The sequence below is a fragment of the Ochotona curzoniae genome, unplaced genomic scaffold (assembly GCF_017591425.1).
Source record: "Ochotona curzoniae isolate NIBS_2020 unplaced genomic scaffold, NIBS_Ocur_1.0 contig_2855, whole genome shotgun sequence".
NCBI lineage: Eukaryota > Metazoa > Chordata > Mammalia > Lagomorpha > Ochotonidae > Ochotona > Ochotona curzoniae.
In genome coordinates, this window is record NW_024465615.1 from 101480 (window position 1) to 119828 (window position 18349).

The 18349-nt window shown below is 46.4% G+C and overlaps 1 protein-coding gene across 9 annotated transcripts in view; it reads right to left on the reverse strand.

Moving 5' to 3' along the window:
• The window catches only part of ERI3 (ERI1 exoribonuclease family member 3), a 139040-nt gene that overhangs the window by 58295 nt on the left and 62396 nt on the right, over positions 1-18349 (reverse strand). For 8 of the 9 annotated variants that reach the window (XM_040977722.1, XM_040977721.1, XM_040977724.1 and 5 more), the window contains one exon: positions 11261-11333. In XM_040977722.1, coding sequence (XP_040833656.1) covers positions 11261-11333 — 73 coding nt within the window. Of the gene's footprint in view, positions 1-9079; positions 9988-11260; positions 11334-18349 lie in introns of those variants that run through there. The other variant, XM_040977720.1, reaches the window with a different exon arrangement.

The following is an 18349-nucleotide window of genomic DNA, read 5'->3' on the forward strand; positions in this document are numbered from 1 at the left end:
TCATCTTCACTTTTTTTTAAAGGATATATTTATTTATTTGAAAGTCAGAATTACACACAGAGAGAGGGAGAGGCAGAGCAAGAGTGGTCTTCCACTTGTTGGTTCACATCCTACCCCCATTACCATTCCTACAAGCGGCGGCAACATCAAGGGCTGAGCCAGGTCAAAGTCAGGAGTCAGGAGTTTCTTCTGGATCTTCCAAAAGGGTTACAGGGATCCAACTAGTTATATTGGAAGTGGAGCAGCTAGGACACAAGCTAGTAGGTATATGAAATGCCGGCATAGCAGTCAGTGGCTTTACTCACTATGCCACAAGGCTGGCCCCAGGATCTAGAACTTGAAGCCTGGGTTTTTTAGCTCACAATCTGGCTTCCTGCTCCTAAGGCTGGCTCCTCTCAGGGTTCAAGCAGCACATACTCCAGCTGCTGTCCCACTCACTCTTGATTCTAGGCCTGCACATGCACCCCCACAGCTCCTTTATTTATATGTTGTGCATTGTAGTCTGCACTGCGCACATGTTCCATCCAGAGATGGTGAGAGCTCACAGTTGCCCATTGCTCTGTGCAGAGTGCTCCCCATCCAAGTGATGCCGGTGAAGTGCATGGCAGCTCCAGTTCCAGTTCTGGTTTTAGACCAAATGCCCTTAGAATAAACTCAACTCCTTCCTCAACCAAACACACACCTCCCAGGGCCCTGAGATGGTGACATCTCCTTCGGCTTTTTGTTTTATTTCCTAAATCAGCTCTGGAATAGCTCAGCTGTTGGACCCTGTGGCCAGCACCGCACAGCCATTATTCTCCAGGCCTCTCTCTTCTATCTGGCTGTCCATCACCTGAGTAGCTTTATTCTCACAGCTCCACAAAGGGACCCAACAGGTGGGGTTTCAGATCCCCTCACTCCTGGTAGTTTCCTAGCCTGCCACCTCAAGCCTCCCATTTGTGTCATTCCCAACCTGCTGGCCTGTGCACAGGCCCCAGCAAAGAAATTCATTAAACCCAAGAATTTATTCCTCTATAAGCCCTTAATTTATTACCACATTGATTGGGACTCTGAGAGCTCCAAGATTAGGAAAAGCCTTGCTCAACTGTAGAAACCAACCTTTTCTTCGGCAGTTTTTCCTGCTGTTTTCTCTCAGGGGACATGGGAGGAGACAAAATGCCTCTTGGGAGGGACTCAGGCAGACCTGTACCTCTTTACTCTCTAAGAATTTGTCCTAAACTGAGTACCTTCAGAGCATTCAGAAACTACAGCAGTACAAATCACAGAGAGAAAATAGGGCAGGAATCTTTCCCCTCTGGTATGTGCCAACTGGTGTCTCAACCATTATACCAAATGCCAACTCCCCTTTCTGTTTCTTGATTCCTCATTTATAACAGCATTCTTTTCAAACAACTTCAGCTACTCCCTTCCATGCAGCATTTTGGGACTTGCTGATGCTCAGAACTGCCCGATCTCTGAGATCACTTTCAGACTTCCTGCTCTCCAACCATAATTTTTAACCCTCTCCTCCACATGCTTAACTATATTCAGTATGCCTGTACCTCATCTTACAGAGATCCATCTACTTTCCCCCTATCAAGTCACCTACTACATTCTCAACCATCAATATTCAGCTTAGATTCCAACATCCATTTTGTTGGTGATAGTCCCGGCAACATCTTCAAGTCCCTTTTCCTTCTATTAAAGCTTCTCGAGGAAAATCTTGACCTAGGATGAATCTAGATGTCCACTTTTTCCATGTCCTCAGTCAGGCAGCTGCACTCCACTAAAGCAAAGTCGTGCAACTGAACAGAATGGCTCCAATCTGAGCTATTATTATCACCCTCAGCAGCACCCTCAACACTGCCAGAAGCCCTAAGGGGTTCGCAAGTCAGCTCATATATCTACTTTCCATATTAAAACTGTAGTAATCCTCTTCCATTTCCCAGCCCTCTTTTCTTAATTATTGGCCAAGGATTCACCTTCTGTTCCACGGGGAAGAATAAAAGTGATTAGACGGGAGCTATCTCAGTTGGCCATACACAAATGCACATCTACACCAATCTGCACCATATCACCCGTCCCTCCTGTTAAAATGGAAAGGGGCCCTTCTTGTCCCATTTTCAAGAATCTGGGCTACCTTCTCAGAGACTCTCTTCTCCCTCTACCGTCATCCTCCCCTTCTCTAATCACAGAACACACAATTGAGCATGTATGCTTCTTCTGCCTTGAAACAAAACAAACCCTGTCACAATCTCACACCAACCCCAATGGTAGCTCTTGTCTTTTCCCTCCCTTTCTTTTCCCTTTCTGTAAAAGGCTGCAATTTCTCTATGTCCTCCTCATCTTTTCCTTCACTTCCCAACTGACTCTAACTTGGCCCCTTTCCTTATCATCCCACCAGTTTTCACCGTGGTCACTACGTTGCTGAAGTCAGCACATGTATTTCAGCCAGGACACAATGTGGCCTGAAGACTCCTTCTTTCTTCTGTGTCTCTGGTGCCCACTCTCATAGGCTCATGTCTTTGACCATTCTTTCAATTCTTCGTCTCTTTATCATGCAGAACACGGCAAAACTAAGTTCCAGTTCTGCCATGTATGCTGAGAAAGCTTCATTATTACTTTAAACCTTGGTTTTCTCAATCTTATTTTCACTTTATTTAAAAGGTAGAGATAGAAGGATGGGGGTAGAGGTAGAGGCAAAGTGAGAGAGAGATTTTCTATGCACAGGTTCACTCTTCACATGCCTTCAGACTGGTGCTAATACTGGCTGAAGCTAGGATCCAGAAGCTAATCTAGGTCTCCTATATGGATGGCAGGGACCCAAATGTTTGAGTACAAATCAGCAGGAAGCTAAAATTGGAAGTCGAGCCCTGATTTAAACATAAGTGCTCCAATGTGAAATGTAGGTGTCTGAGGGGGCATTTTAACTGCTCACCAAGTGTGTGACCCTCTCGATCTTTAAATGTGAAAAGCAACAGCAGCTACTGTGCAAAGCTGTTGCGAGGATTAGATAATATAGTTATTTTAGCACAGTGTCCAAAACAAATAGGTGTAATAGGAGCCAGCAGTAAAATGTAAAACTTTTTAGAGGACATATTAAATGAAACAGTTGAAATTATCTTATCTATTTAATACATCTAAGTGTTATTTCAACATATAACCAATACAAAAAGTTATAATCAGCTTGCAAGCTTTCAAACCAAGTGTTTGAAGTGTGATGTGTAACTTAGGTTTTCAGCACATCTCAATTAAGGTACCAAATCTTCATGGGCGTGAGGAGCAGCAGGTGCCTGGTCCACCATTTAAGATTGCAGCATCCTAGGCCTGGCAGAGTAGCCTAGTGGTTAAAGTCCTCACTGTGCATATGCCAGGATCCCATATGGGTGCCGGTTCTAATCCCAGTGGACCCATTTCCCATCCAGCTCGCTGCTTGTGGCCTGGGAAAGCAGTCGAGGACGGCCCAAAGCCTTGGACCCTACACACGCAGGGGAGACCCAAAGGAGGCTCCTGGCTCCTGGCTTCAGACAGACTCAGTTCCAGCCGTTGCAACTGCATGGGGAGTGAATCAACGGATGGAAGATTTTCTTCTGTCTCTCCTCCTATTTCTGTATCTGATTTTTCCAATAAAAATAAAATAAATCTTAAAAGAAAGGAAGAAGAATCCTGCCTCTCCACAATTTCCCTTAAAAAAGAAAAAAGACTGCAGTATCCTATAGTAATTACTTGGATTTGCTCTCAGCTCCACCTCTCAACTCCAATTTCCTACTATGTAGTCTCTTGGAGGCAGCAAGTGTTGGTTCAAGTAACTTGATTTCTGTCACCTACATGGGAGAACCAGATTGAATTTCTGGTTCCCAGTTTGACAGGGTCTAGCCCCAGCACTGTGGACATTTCGGCAGTGAATCAGCAGTTGGAAACATGTTCTCCTGAGTGTCACTCTCTATCTCTGCCTCTCAAATGAATATTTCTCAAATCAGAAATAGTCTGAATTTAAATATTATACAACTAACAGTTCAAAATGTAGATTCACTAAGGCAAGAGTTGTGGCACAGCAGTCTGGGCTGCTGCATCCTATATACACACAGGCTCCTGTCCTGGCTGCTCCACTTCTTCTAATCCAGCTCTCTGAGAATATGCCTAGGAAATCAGCAGAAGACAGCCCAAGAGCTTGGGCCTCTGCATCCACCTGGGAGATGCGGGTAAAGCTTGTGATTTTGTCTTGCCCAGTCCTCACCTTTGCAGCCACTGGGGAGTGAACCAACAGATGGAAGATTATGCTCTGTGTCTCCCTTTCTCTCTTTTAAACAAAGAGCTAGGGCCCGGCGCGGTGGCGCAGTGGTTAAGGTCCTTGCCTTGCACGCCTGGGATCCCATATGGGTGCCGGTTCCATCCCGGCAGCCCCGCTTCCCTTCCAGCTCCCTGCCTGTGGCCCGGGAAAGCAGCTGAGGATGGCCCAAAGCTCTGGGACCCTGCACCCATGCGTGGGAGACCCAGAAGAGGCTCCTGGCTTCGGACCGGCATAGCATTGACCGTTGTGCTCACTTGGGGAGTGAATCATCGGACAGAAGATCTTCCTTTCTGTCTCTCCTCTCTGTATATCCGCCTTTCCAATAAAAAAATAATAAAAATAAATCTTTAAAAAAAAAAGAGCTAAATCTTAAAAAATAATGTACATTAATAAATGCAGATTGTTCTAAACATATTTCAATTTTTTCACAAAGTTGCAATCTAATTTTTTTTAAATATTTACTTTTATTGCAAAGTCAGATATACAGAGAGGAGGAGAGACAGAGAGGAATATCTTCTGTCCATTGATTTACTCCCCAAGTGAATGCAACAGCCAGAGCTGAGCCCATCCGACACCAGGGGACAGGAACTTCCTCAGGGTCTCCCACGCAGGTGCAGGATCCAAGGCTTTAAGGCTGTCTTAGACTGCTTTCCCAGGCCACAAGCAGGGAGCTGGATGGGAAGCAGGTCCACCGGGATTAGAACCAGCACTCATATGGGATCCTGGCGCACCTAAAGTGAGGACTTCAGCTGACTGCCACCACTTAGGGCCCTAAATCTAAATCTAAATTCCATTATAAAATGTTCTTCAAACATACTAACTACATTTCACATGAGATATAGTCATATGTGACAACTGGAGATTAGATGAGACAACAGAGGCACAGCACACAAAATGCAAACAATAAACAAGGACTTTATTATTACCAGTGACAACTCCCCATTCTCAACTATTTCCTTTCTTTTTTTTCTTTATTTATGTATGTGTATATCTATTTAAAAATGTACTTTATTTTGGGGTCAGCACAATGGTCCCATGGCTAAAACTTTACAACTGTCGAGATCCCACTTGGGCATCGAAGCATGTCCCAGCTGCTCTACTTCCCATCAGCTCCCCGTTTATGGCCTGGGAAAGTAGTAGAGGATGGCCCAAAGCCTTGAGATCCTGCAATCCATATGGGAGACTTGGAAGAAGGTTCTGGCTCCTATCTTTGTATCAGTTCAGCCCTGATCATTTGGACCATTTGGAGAGTAAGCCATTTGTAGAGTGAAAGATCTGTCTCCTTTTCTCCATAAATCTGATTTGCCTTTCCAATAAAAATAAATCTTAAAAAATATTTTATTTATTTAAAAGGTAGTTACAAAGACAGAGGAAGAAACAGAAAAGAAATTTTCCACCCACCGGTTCACTCCTTAAATGGCCACGACGTTTGGGGCTATGCCAAAAGCCAGGAGCCTCTTCTGGGTCTCCTATGTGGGTCAAGGGCTCAAAAAATTGGGACATCACCCACTGCCTTTCCCAGGTGCATTACAGCAAGCTGGATCAGACGTGGAACAACCAACACTCGAACTGACATCCTTTCAGAACATTGACAAAAAGATGGCAGCTTATATGTTGCACCACAATACTGGTCTCTCCCCCTCTATGAACTGCTGATGTTTTTCAACATTCTGCCCTAGGCTTTCTTTTCTTCTCACCTGCTGCACTCTTATTTAACAGTCCTACTCATTTCCATGTTTTATCACTCAAACACCAATGATATTTTGGATGAAAATCTTTATTTTTCATACAGACTTCGTCCCTGAGCTTCAGACCTACTCACTCAACTGTCTCCTTAATGAATTCATAAGAATGTCCCCAAGGTTTATACTTTAAAAAAAAAAACGATTTATTTATTTATTGGAAAATCAGATATACAGAGAGGAGGAGAGACAGAGAGGAAGATCTTCCATCCGATGATTCACTCCCCAAGTGAGCACAATGGCCAGTGCTGTGCCGATCCGACACCAGGGGCCAGAAACTTCTTCCAGGTCTCCCACACAGGTGCAGGGTCCCAAAGCTTTGGGTCGTCCTCAACTGCTTTCCCAGGCCACAAGCAGGGAGCGGGATGAGAAGTGTAGCTGCCGGGATTAGAACCGGTGCCCATATGGGATCCCGGTGCGTTCAAGGCAAGGACTTTAGCCACTAGGCCACGCCACCAGGCCGGCAAGGTTTATACTTAACATGTCCACACTGAATCCTTCTCTTACACTTTTAACATTTCTCCTTCTTCCATTATCTCAGTAAATTCATTCCACTCACCCAAGCACATCACCAGTTTTCACAACCAGTCATCATTTCTTTCTTTTTAACATTTATTTATTTAAAAGACAGAGAAAGAGCAAGAATGTATGTGTGTGTGTGTAAGAGAGACAGACAGACACATAGACAGACAGATCTCCCATCCACTGGTTCACTCCCCAAATGGCCCCAATGGTCATGGCTGGGCCAGCACAAAGCCAGGAGCCAAGAGCTTCTTTCTGGTCTCCCATATGGGTAGCAAGAGACAAAGGACTTGGGCCATCATCCACTGTTTTTCCCAGGCCATTAGTAGGAAGCTGGATCAGAAGCAGAGCAGCCAGGACTTGAATTAGTATCCATATGAGATACTGAAGCTACAGGCAGCCCCAATCATTTCTTGTCTGTAAAGTCACCGCTGCTATTAATGCTCATTCTGAAAGAACATATTCCAATGTTTATTTATTTATTTTTGTTGGAAAGTCAGATATACAGAGAGAAGGAGAAACAGAGAGGAAGATCTTCTGTCCGTTTCACTGCCAAAGTGGCTGCAATGGCCAGAACTGAGCCAATCCAAAGCTAGAAGCCCAGAGCCTCTTTCAGGTCTCCCACACAGGTGCAGGGTCCAAGGCTTTGGGCCATTCTTGACTGCTTTCCCAGGCCACAAGCAGGGAGCTGGATGGGAAGTGGGTCCACTGGTATTAGAACCACAGCCCATATGGTATCCCAGTGAATGCAAGGTGAGTTTAGCCACTAGGCTACCGTGCCAGGCCCTCCCGGTTCATCTTATACCACTTCTCTCCCCTCGTTCACAGTGCTTCAGGCAGTCATTTATCCAACAAATAAAACAGATTAAAACCTTTGTGTGCCATATCTATTCAAAGTGATGCAGATAGGACAATGAACAAGAGGCAATAATTCTCTTCTGGCTTCCATGAGACTGCCAGGCTCTACCTCACGGCCTTACCATATGCTCTATCCTTTGCTTAGCCAATTCCTACCCATCCTTCAGGGTTCAGTTTAGACACACTCTCAGGGAATCTTGTCTGATCCTATATACCACTCTGTCATGTCAACTTCTTTATATGAGACATAAATGAACTCTTCAGCATTATTCAGTGCAATTGAAATGATTGAATGTCCATCTTTTCTGGGTTTTAAAAATTACTTCACTTATTTAAACATAGAGAGAGAAAGACACAGAGATTTCCCATCCACTGATTCACTCCCCAAATGTGCACAGCAATTGGAGCCAGGAAGTCAATCTCGGATTCCCACAGGAGTGGTTGGAACACAGCTACGTTAGCCATCATCTGCTGCCTCTCAGGCTCCGTGTAACACAAAGCTCAAATTAGAAGAACCAGGACTCAGACCTAGGCACTCTGACATAGGATGCAGGATGACCTGTTCAGCACTACACTAAACACCCAACCCCACCTTTTCTGTTATATCCCCAGAGCTCAGCCCAATATACGCCAATCAGAAAGCACTGATGAAAATGTAAATGCTTATGTACAGCACATACCTTTATATTTTAGGAATACATGTATATAAAAACTACATTCATGTGTATTACTTCCCAACATTTCATAAACTATATTTATGTGAGCATGTACTCACATATCTATGGATATGTACAGTTTGAGGTATACTCACTTTTAGTGTATGCATTTGCATAAGTCACATGTATTTATGCGTGTGGGTGCATGTGTTATGTCCTCTTCTGGCCTCTCAGTGACAGCTCCGATCTCCTAAAGGTAGCTGGGAGCAGGGCCCCAAGTCTCTCTAAGCTGACAGCTCAGTGTAAGTATAAGATCATTCAATGACATTCCAAATGTCAACAAACACTGGCTTGTTCCACTCTGCTACAGGGGAAGTAGGTGGAGGCGGGAGATGGGGAAACCTGGACATTGAAGGTTGCTTTCTCCTCATGCAACCCCACACTGTGTGGGCTGCTGAATGACATCTTGCCGCTGCTCAGGTTATAACCCTTAGGAAATAGGGTTGGTGAACTCAGCTGCAGCTGCTTACTCACTAAAAGCAGGTATTATCTGGCCAAACAGACTGGGACCCTTGCTATTCTTCATCATGAGGCAAAATTCTGGGAGTTCAATTGAGGAGAAGGCAGGAAAGGAGAAAAGATAAAATAAGGTCTGGGTCACAAAGCAGGAAACAAGGCAAGAAGCAAGACTTTTCTGACATTGACTTTATTATTTTAATATGATAAAAATTTTTAAATTACCTATTTGTTAGGCAGAGAGATTTCCCATCCAGTGATGCATGCCTGAAATGCCAACAAGAGCCCGGACTGGACCAGGCTTTGAACCCAGGTCTCCCACATGAGTGGCAAGAACGCAAGTACTTGAACCACCACCTGCTGCCTCCCAAAGTGCACATTGTAGGTAGCTCAAATGGGCAGCAGAGCCTGGACTTGAACCCAGGCACTCAGACAGGAGGCAGGTGTTCCAAGCAGTCTTAACTGCTGTGCCAAATGCCTGCCCCCTACTGTTTTTAGGGGATTAGGAATCTGTGCAGCTGACATAAAGTCACACAGCACAAAGGTCTGAAATAATACTATGCCCCTGAACTCCCAGGACCTCAGAAGTCTCCTAGTCTTAACTAGTTGCTGGCAGGGCCTGAGCTAAAACTTAAGAGTTGTGATCTCTCTACCTGGACCCTTAAACACACCTGGAATATCAAGTGGCTGGAGGGCAGAAAAAAAGGACTCAAGATCCCTTTTCTTCCCAGACCTGCTCGGTTTACTTCACGGAGGACATCACAAATCCAACTGGAAAAAAGTCCTCAGTTCCCCCTTGCACTCTTTCTCTCCTTTTTAAAGCTCAGTGGTGTGGGAGAACCAACTAAACAGATTCACGACAGCTGGCTTGCAGCCCTATTCTTAAGGCCCAGCAGCATCAAGGTGGCCTGAGTGGCAATGTCATCACATGGGTTGGCTGTTTTCCTGTCTTTCTGCTAGGGAACCTAGAGGCAGGGAGCCATCCACACACCAAAAAGTCTAGTGAACTTCACAGAAGAATTGTTCATGGTCAGCGCCTGCCTCGCCTGGCCGGGCCTTCACATTGCATTTGCTAAGGCCAGCAAGCAGCCTCAGATGCGCTCTGACAGCTGGCATGCTGTCCTCCAGGAGTGCAAGCCTAGCTCTGTGTGCAAGGACTTGGTGGAGCTGGTTCTCAACGGTGAGCCAGAAATCACTCACAAGCACACTGTTCCCAGACCTGGTTCAGCCACAGGTGCACACAGAGGAACCAGACCCAGTCTCTCTGGCCTGCAGACCTGTTGGGAAGGAAACACACCTGGGCTCAGCTTCAGCCAAGAAGACTGAACACTCAAGTGCCAATGAGCCTCAAGGCAAAAGACTGACTACTGAGCTTTTCCACAAAGCAAGATCTGGATTGAATCTTCATGGACAGGGAACTCACCTGCAGATGTCGGGAAGGGGACACTTCAGATAGGAGAAATGCCACAGGTCAAGGCACAAAGGTGGGGCAGAGCCTCCCCACCTCAGCCAAAGATGAGACGGAATAAGTAATAGTGGCTCAGTTGCCAGGAGACAAGCAAGAGAGCTGGGTATGGGTCAGAGTACAAATAAGCCAGAACACAAAAGACCTGATAGCAGGGAAAAGAAATGGAGTTCATAAATGCTGTCACAAAGCAAAGCACTCAGTGTGCCACAAATACTTCTCTGCCTATCATTCCTCCACATGCTCACTTAGTTCTAGCCACACACCAGAAGCCTGCTGCTCTCCCTGCCTAGAAACCATTCTCTCCTCATATCCTTTGAATGCCCAACTCAGCACTCAAAATCACTCAAAATTCTCGCAATACCTGCGCTGACCACAGCCACCCCCCATGACTTCTCTCTTTTCTGAGTCTCCAGAGACCACACCCTGACCTCTGATATGTTCTCGCTCTGTGAGCTTGGGAATCACTGGGCCGACTAGCAGAATGAAGTTCCTGAGGCTGTACCAAGTCTGTGGATCTTACATCACGGAGATATGAGTCACCCTCAGGGGCTAGGCCTCCTGGAGCAGGGATCCAGGGAGTATATTCCCACACCTCTTTCTTCTGCTTACCTAGAAGCACAGCCCAAAGTAGAAACGTATACTTTTTTCTGAATGACTCATTTTCTTTCAGCTCTCACTATCCCAGGTGCACAAGGTCCTTGCAGGCCCACAGGCTGGGCACCAACTCTTGGGAGCTTGGTGCTGCAAGTCTCCACAGCTCTTTCTCACAGGAGCAAGGCTCTGCCAGAGCTGGGAAGGACCAAAACCAGACTGCATGAACTCCCCTTGCAAGCCAGAGATACCCCAGGGTTAGGAAGGCCAGAAGTCACATTCATGATTACAGTGAAGAACACCTCTCCAGAGGCTCAGCTCAGGTGCCCTCTCTCTTATAGACAACACAACTCAGTCTAGAGATTCAGCTCTGAGGGACAGCCCTGAAAACCTGGGACTCTTCTGTAAATCTATGACAAACATAGCAGTTGTCATACTCCACCTAGAAGCCTGGTCTCTAAGCAGCTCCCCACTCCCAGAAATAATCATAGTATTTCAGCGCATTTTTAGCTAGAGATGTACAGAAAAAGAGAGAAACAAAAAGGAAAGAGAAAGATGAGGAAAGAAAGCAAGGGAGGAGAGCTCTGAGGCACCAGAAGACCAGAGGGCGCCTCTGAGGGGCTGAGAGACACAGTACCTTCTTCAGATTAATCCATTGCTTGAAGTAATCCGCCACTGGCAAGCCCAAGTACTGGCACTGACCTGGGAGCCTACAAGAAAGAGAAAAGAGAACAAATTGGGCATACTCATGTTTCAGACATGGAGTCTTAAGCCAGAAGTCCAACAGAGCCTATGTGACAATCAAACAGGGTCCACTCTACCCAAGAAATAGACCCCGTCTTCAGCATCATGAATGTCAACGTCCACAATAAGGATCCAGCTGTCAGATCCAAACATGAGGGTCTGGAGATTCTTAGCCAAAAGATCTGCAGCTACCATTTGCAAGGCCTACAGTGTGCTAAGTCCCTTACTTACATGCTCACATGTAACAATGTGAGCATTCAAAACAATGCAGTGAGGTAAGTACTGGTGTCCCCATTTCACAGAGAAGAAAAGGAGATGCAGACAGTGCAGAAAACCAAACCCAATTCTGTGTTGTGATACACCAATTTGTTGTTGTGCCTGTTACAGCAGGAGGCTAAGAACGAAGGCAGGAAGAGAAAGAGGACATGCACTGATTTAGAAATAGCTGGCTAGGAGCTCACATTCAACAAGCCTCTAGCCATGGACCTTTTTTTATACAGAGAAGAGACCATGCAGAAGGACAGAATGAAAACCAAAGGCCTGTTCTTCTTTTTTTTTTTTTTAAATTAAAATTTACCAGCTGTTTCTCCCTCTAGTCACTGAGGCTGTTTTCCTCAAACAAATTCATACAACCAAACCTATGCTGATACCCAATGAGGATCAAAAACTTGGAACTCAAAAAATAAGAATTAATCCTTATCCAAAGAATTCAGTTTGTGCAAAGGAATGGATAATAAAATAAAGAATAGATCAGTATGAAGTTGAAATATGGAAGAACAGAGAAAGATGTTACTAGAAATACCAGGGACCGGTGTGGTGGTATAGGAAGTTAAGTGACCACCTGCAACGTCAACAACCCATATGAACACTAGTTCATGTCCTGGCTGCTTCACTTCTTATCCAGCCATGCTGATGTGACTGGAAAAGCAACAGAAGATGGCTCAAATCTTTGAACCCCTGTACCATATGGGAGACCTGAAAGAAGCTTCTGGCTCCTGGAATTGGACTGGCACAGCTCCAGCCACTGCAGCATTTGGGGAGCGAACCAGCAGATGAAATATTTCCTTTCTTCCTTCTTTCTATCTATTTATCTATCCATCCATCCATCTATAACTCTCTTAATTCTCTGTGGAGGTTTTAAAAAATATGTACTTATTTATTTGCAAAGTATAGAGAGAAGCAGAGACAGAGAGAGGGCCTTCATCTCCTGGGTCACTTCCAAATGGCCACAGTGACAGGCTGGGTCAGATTGAAATCAGAAGCCAGGATCTTCTTCCAGATCTCCCACATGGGTGGCAGGGGTACAAGAACTTGGGCCCTCTTCCTGCTGCTTGCCCAGCAGGGAGCTGGATTGGAAGTAAAACAGCTAGGAGGTGGAACCGGCATCCATACAGAATGCTAATTTTGCAGTTGGTGACTTAACTCACTATACCACAAAATCATCCCCAATTTTTAAAAAAACTCTTTTTTTCTAAATATTTGTTTCCATTGGAAAGGTATGTCAGATTTACAACAAGGAGAAATAGAAAGAAAGGTCTTTCATCTGCTGGTTCACTCCCCAAGTGGCCACAATGGTCAGAGCTGAGCCAACCTGAAGTCAAGAGTCACGAGCTTCTTCCAGGTCTCTCACACAGGTGCAGAGTCCCAAGGCTTCAGGCCATCCTCTCCTGCCTTTCTAGGCCACAAGTAGAGGGCTAAAAAACAAGTGGAACAGCCAGGATATGAACCCATGCCCATATGGGATCCCAGCACAAGCAAGGTGAGGATTTAGTCACTAAAGCCACTGTGGCAGGCGCCCCTCAAAAAAAATTTTTTAAACAAAAACAAAAACATCAAAGGCTCACCCTGGAAGGTCCAAGGGTAGTCCAGCGTTCCCTTCATTTCCTTCAGAGATTTAATAGTAACTCAGAGGAAGCCGACCTCCATGTTTCAAGCACCATGGTAAGGACTGATGTCTGGTAAGATCCAAGGTGCCTTACCTGAGAGGCGGGTTCCTCTCAAATATCCAGGTCACATGGCGGCATTAACTAGAACTGCTCTGGGTCCTGGTAGGGAAATGCTGGCTGAGGCCAAGGCAATCATGGGGTAATTCACAGAGGATGTAACCAAGCTGGGTTTTAAACACAAGGGTTTTAAAGATGAAAAGTAACCTCAGGAGTCAGAATGTGGCTGCCCAAGAAGCAGAACTGTAATCTGTTTGAATAATTTCTTCATTTTCTCCAATATTTTTTTTTCATGTTCCTTATCCTGAGTATTTGTGAAGAAGCATACTGAGCTGAGCTATTTCAGAAAAATCATGTGAAGGCCTAGAAACAAAGGAGGCCACCAGAAACAGCACAGGAACAGGTCTGGAGGGTTAGTGAGCATAAAGCAGGGAGCAGCTATCTCGCTTTCTGCTGGCCAACCCCAGTGGACACAGGCCAGGAGAGAGATTTTCCAGTTTTGACCTGTCCTGGGGCAACAAGAGGCCTCCTCCTCTTCAGTAGGACTTCAAGGGCAAAGGACAGCTGGTTCTTGGAGAAGGATGGAGATGGAGACACACACACACACACACAGAATGGCTATAATGAACACAGAGCAGACACAGAATATCCGTGACAGATAAAGGTCAATAGTTATCCTGAGTGTCATTCTGCACCCCAAATCTGACTGACACACACAGGGACTAGGGACCAGAATTTTCTCTTGGGGACCAGCATCACTGGCAAAAGGTGGGTTAGAGTATTCATCATACCCAATTAAAAAAATAATAATAAGATGAAAAAGAAATTGAGGCTCAGAAAAGAAAAAGGATTTGCTCAATCACACAAGCCAATGGTCAAAACAGAATGTGAGGCTTCTGACTGTACAGGCAGCACTCAGAGTTCTAGAAAGTCAAAACTTTAGAGAAGCAGACAAAGTGGTGGTCACTGCTCAGTCACTTCTGGGTCCAAGGTTCTTAGGATTCTATGGATAAAAGTACCCTGGGCACTAAGGTCTGAATGCTGCAAGTTCCTGCCAGACCCCCATCCCAAGAAAAGTGCCACTGGCAGTCAGCCCTGGATTAGCCCAGAGGCATGAATGTGCAGGCAGGTTTATGGTGCCCAGGTCTCCATGCAGCTGGATTCACTGGGCACAAAGCTCCCCAACTGCCCAAACATCATCTGGTCATACTTATTACTGCTGCCCAATGAAATTTTATGCACCAAGTCCACAGGTGTGATTTCCCCTTCTTTATGAGGGTCGGCATGACATCACTGATAGCCAATAGAAAGGAGCCAATTATGTCCAGGCCATAAAAAGGAATGGGATTTTTTTCAATCAAATCAAAACTTCCTTCAGCTTCATGAATGCAAGGGGCCCCTTTAAGGAAGGGCCCCCTAGTCCTGCCTGTGGCTCTAAACCAAGGGACATAATCACTGTGCAAAGACTGTGAGGCCTAAGGCCACAATAGGATTTCACCCTTGGCATTCACCATATGGCCATGCTCTATCACTCAGGATCCTCAATCCCTGCACAGACCCTGCTGTGCTCCTCACAACTTCATCCAGGGGAAAGTTGGAGAAAAGGGGTACCACTCAAGTTGCCTTAGTACTTCTTTTGGATAACAAAGAAGAAAACAGAGAGCCCTTCCCCCTGTTTACACAAAGGAAAATGCAAGTGGGAGAAGAAATCATCCCCTCAAGCATACAGAACCAAACAAAAGAAGCCCACATCCCCACCCCACTCCTATTTCAGCCCTACCACCTGCAATCCAGCTACTCTGGCTGGCCCAGACAGCTCTGATGGCAAACAGGTGTGGTGAGCTCGGCGCCAGCCAAGTCAGGGCAGTTGCTCATTAAGGGAACACCCTCCTCGCTAATGGGCATGGCCAAGGTGGAGCCATTGTGAGCAGGAGCGCAGCTTTGAAGATGAAATGAGGCAGAGCTGGGGGAGAGCTGCTAGGCTTGAGCCAAGGAGGCCAGCAGCATGGAGGAGGTCTGACAGCCAGGCTGGGAAAAGACACCAACAGCCAGCACCATCCAGAGAAGAGGACCCACAGTGGGAAAGGTCACCAACATTATCCCTTAGGTGCCTTTCTCTCTTTTCATCTTAGGGACAAACCCAACTTAGGAAGATCCAAGTCACTCCAGTAGATCCAAATCCTTAAAGAGAAAGGAGGCAACAGACTGGAGACACCCTCAGTCCCTTTTCTGCCTCTTGGGAAAGATTATGGGATCTGGGCCTCAGAGGCATGTGGAAGTCAGGCCTGATGACCGCAGCTCTACGACATGTGTACACGAGCTCATCTGCAGGTGCACTGGCTGCATTTCTTCTGACGTGAAGAGAGGTGGAGCCACTAAGGCGAGGTGAAAGCAGGGAGAAAGACCCTGTCTTCTTCAAAGTCATCATGGGACCCCAAAGGCACAGAGGACCTGATCTCAGGAAGAACCGGGTAGGAGAGAAGACAGCCTATCAGCCAGGGGGAAGACAGTGACAACAATACACCTCTGAAAGGGTTGGGGGGGAGGGGCTGTTTCCACACTTGCTCACTCCAACACAAACACCTGCAGACACACTGTTGCACATCAGACTGGGCCCCAGGCTGGGAGTCCTCCCTAGTCACAGCCTCCTTAGCCAGCGCCAGGTGAGTCTGGATCCAGCACATGCAGGCTGCCCTAGAGGAGACAGCACTTAGCTGGGAACTTGGCTCTTTGTCTCCCCTGTTTCCTTTCCCCCACCCAGAGGAGATAAACAGACCCCGGGTGATAAACGGCCCGCCTTTCACGATCACTTTTCCTCAAGTTGAGGGAGAGGAGCCGGTGATGGATGGGCTGGAATTTGGTTATCAGGAAGGGCTGTCAGCCAGAGGTGCCTATCTCCTCCCCCACTACGCAGGGCATCATTACACTGTGGCATCGAGGTAAAATATGACCAAGGGGAGGGAAGGAAGAAAGAGGGGAAGGCTGGGCTTACACACGGAGCAAATTGAGCAACAATGAGAGCAGGCACGAAGCTAGGGCGTTAGTTATCTCCTGTGACACCTTTTATCTCTGCACAAATTGGTCCTTCCTCCCCCACTGCATCCTCTTATACAAACAGAGGCAGACACAATGTGTCACCACTGCAGTAGCATGGCAATTTAACCCGAATTAGTGAGGGGGTCAAGCTAGGAAATAGGGGTTTCTCATTTCAACAGGTTCCCTACTCACAGCTCTGAACCAACATATTGAAGGGAGGAGGGTAGAGAGAAAGCAGTCTCATAATTGAATTCACTCACTTGGCCACTGCTGATGTATAAAAAATTAATGTTCAAGCTTCCAACTTATCAAAGCTGGTTAATATCCATCTCACCTGCAAGATGCACCAAGTCAGAAGGTACGGCACAGCCCACCCCAGGCAGGCCCAGCACTCAGCATGTTGTTAGCTAATGTAGGAATCGGTTAAGAACAGCAAGGCAAAGAAAAGCCCCGACCAGAGACATTGGCCCCAAGCTAGAAACACATACTAGAAGCCCACAGAGCTAAATATGGGGACCACGGGTGTTCTAGGGCTTGATCACATCAATGATGGTCCTTGACAGTTCAAGGATACAATGGAGTCTACAGAAAGGAAAAGACATCCAGGGTCCCTGCTCCAACAGAAGATGTGCCAGGCATTTAACGAGGAAATCCTCTGTGCACCACCCCCAGCCAACAAACACACACACACACACACTGCTGTGCCTGAACCTGAGGATGCCAATGGCAGCACTGACGGCACTGGAAGGCTAAAAGAGCAGAGCAGAGAGGAACTGGCTCGTTCTCCAGGGACCTTGCCCACTGTGAGACTCTGAGGTTACAAAGGTCCCTGAAGGGTGGTGAGTGCATTCAACCTTCATCCAAAATCATGACTGCACTGCACTAAGAGACAATTTGGTCAAGTGGCACAATTTGATCCTTGGGCAAGTGGCATGACCGCCATCCCCCACTCTGTGAGGGTTAAGGCAGGCAGGCAAGGGAAACATGCTTTAGAATAAGCGCTCTATAACAAAGGCTTTATGACAAGGAAAGGACTCTGGTTATAAGGAAATCAGCTGAGACAAAACCTACCACCGTGTTTGGAGATGCTTCTAGGCCACCTGCATTTATAGGACAGTGCCTTGGTCAGAAAAAGATACTAGAGAAGCCTTGCTGGGAGACTTCCAGAAATCATTCAATAGTTTCAAAAATGAAATCTAAGAAGCTTAGGCTTGAGGATCGGAGTTTTTATGGATAGAGGTGGTATCTTGGGATTCTCTTTACAAATCCAAAGAATCAGCACACAAATACCAATGAACAAAAGCCAAGATCCCAGTCAGCCATAAAATTAGAGAAGGCTCTCACCTGAACTCACTACCACACCCCACAAATCTATTACTAAGGCCCTTACAGACACAAGCTAATCAGACCTGATTCCTAAATTCAGAAAACTTCCAGCTTCATATAGAAGATAACTGCAGTACAAACAACAATTATTATAAATGACTGCTAAGAAAGGGCTATCTTGTCTCATGTTGGAGGGCAATATTGGGGAGCACTTACCATGACTCTGTTTCAATCCCTTTGCTAAGCAAGCCAGCATGCTCACTCCCTCTCACCCCCGCCCTCACACCATGCCCACCTCCCTCCATTCTCTGCCTATCCACGGCTCTGGGAGTATGCACTGCTGACTCCTCAGCCCACTTTGCCCTCACACGCTTGCTCCCATCCTCTGGGACGGCTGCAGGTTACAATTCCAACCACAAGCTTCAGAAAGATGATACACTTGCTGGAGCCTGCAAAGGGTCAGGAGAGAGTACTGTTTGAAATACCAGCGTGACAGCTGGCTCCTTGTCTGTCTCTTCCTCCACCCCTCCCTCCCCAAACTTGTCATGGTACAAGAAGTCTATAAGCAGCCCATCAGCTTTAAATATCAGTGTGCGTGAAGCAGGAGCACGAGAGCAAGGGAGCGGGAAGCAGACAGCAAGCGCCTCTGTCGCCACTGCCTGTCAGGGAACACTAAT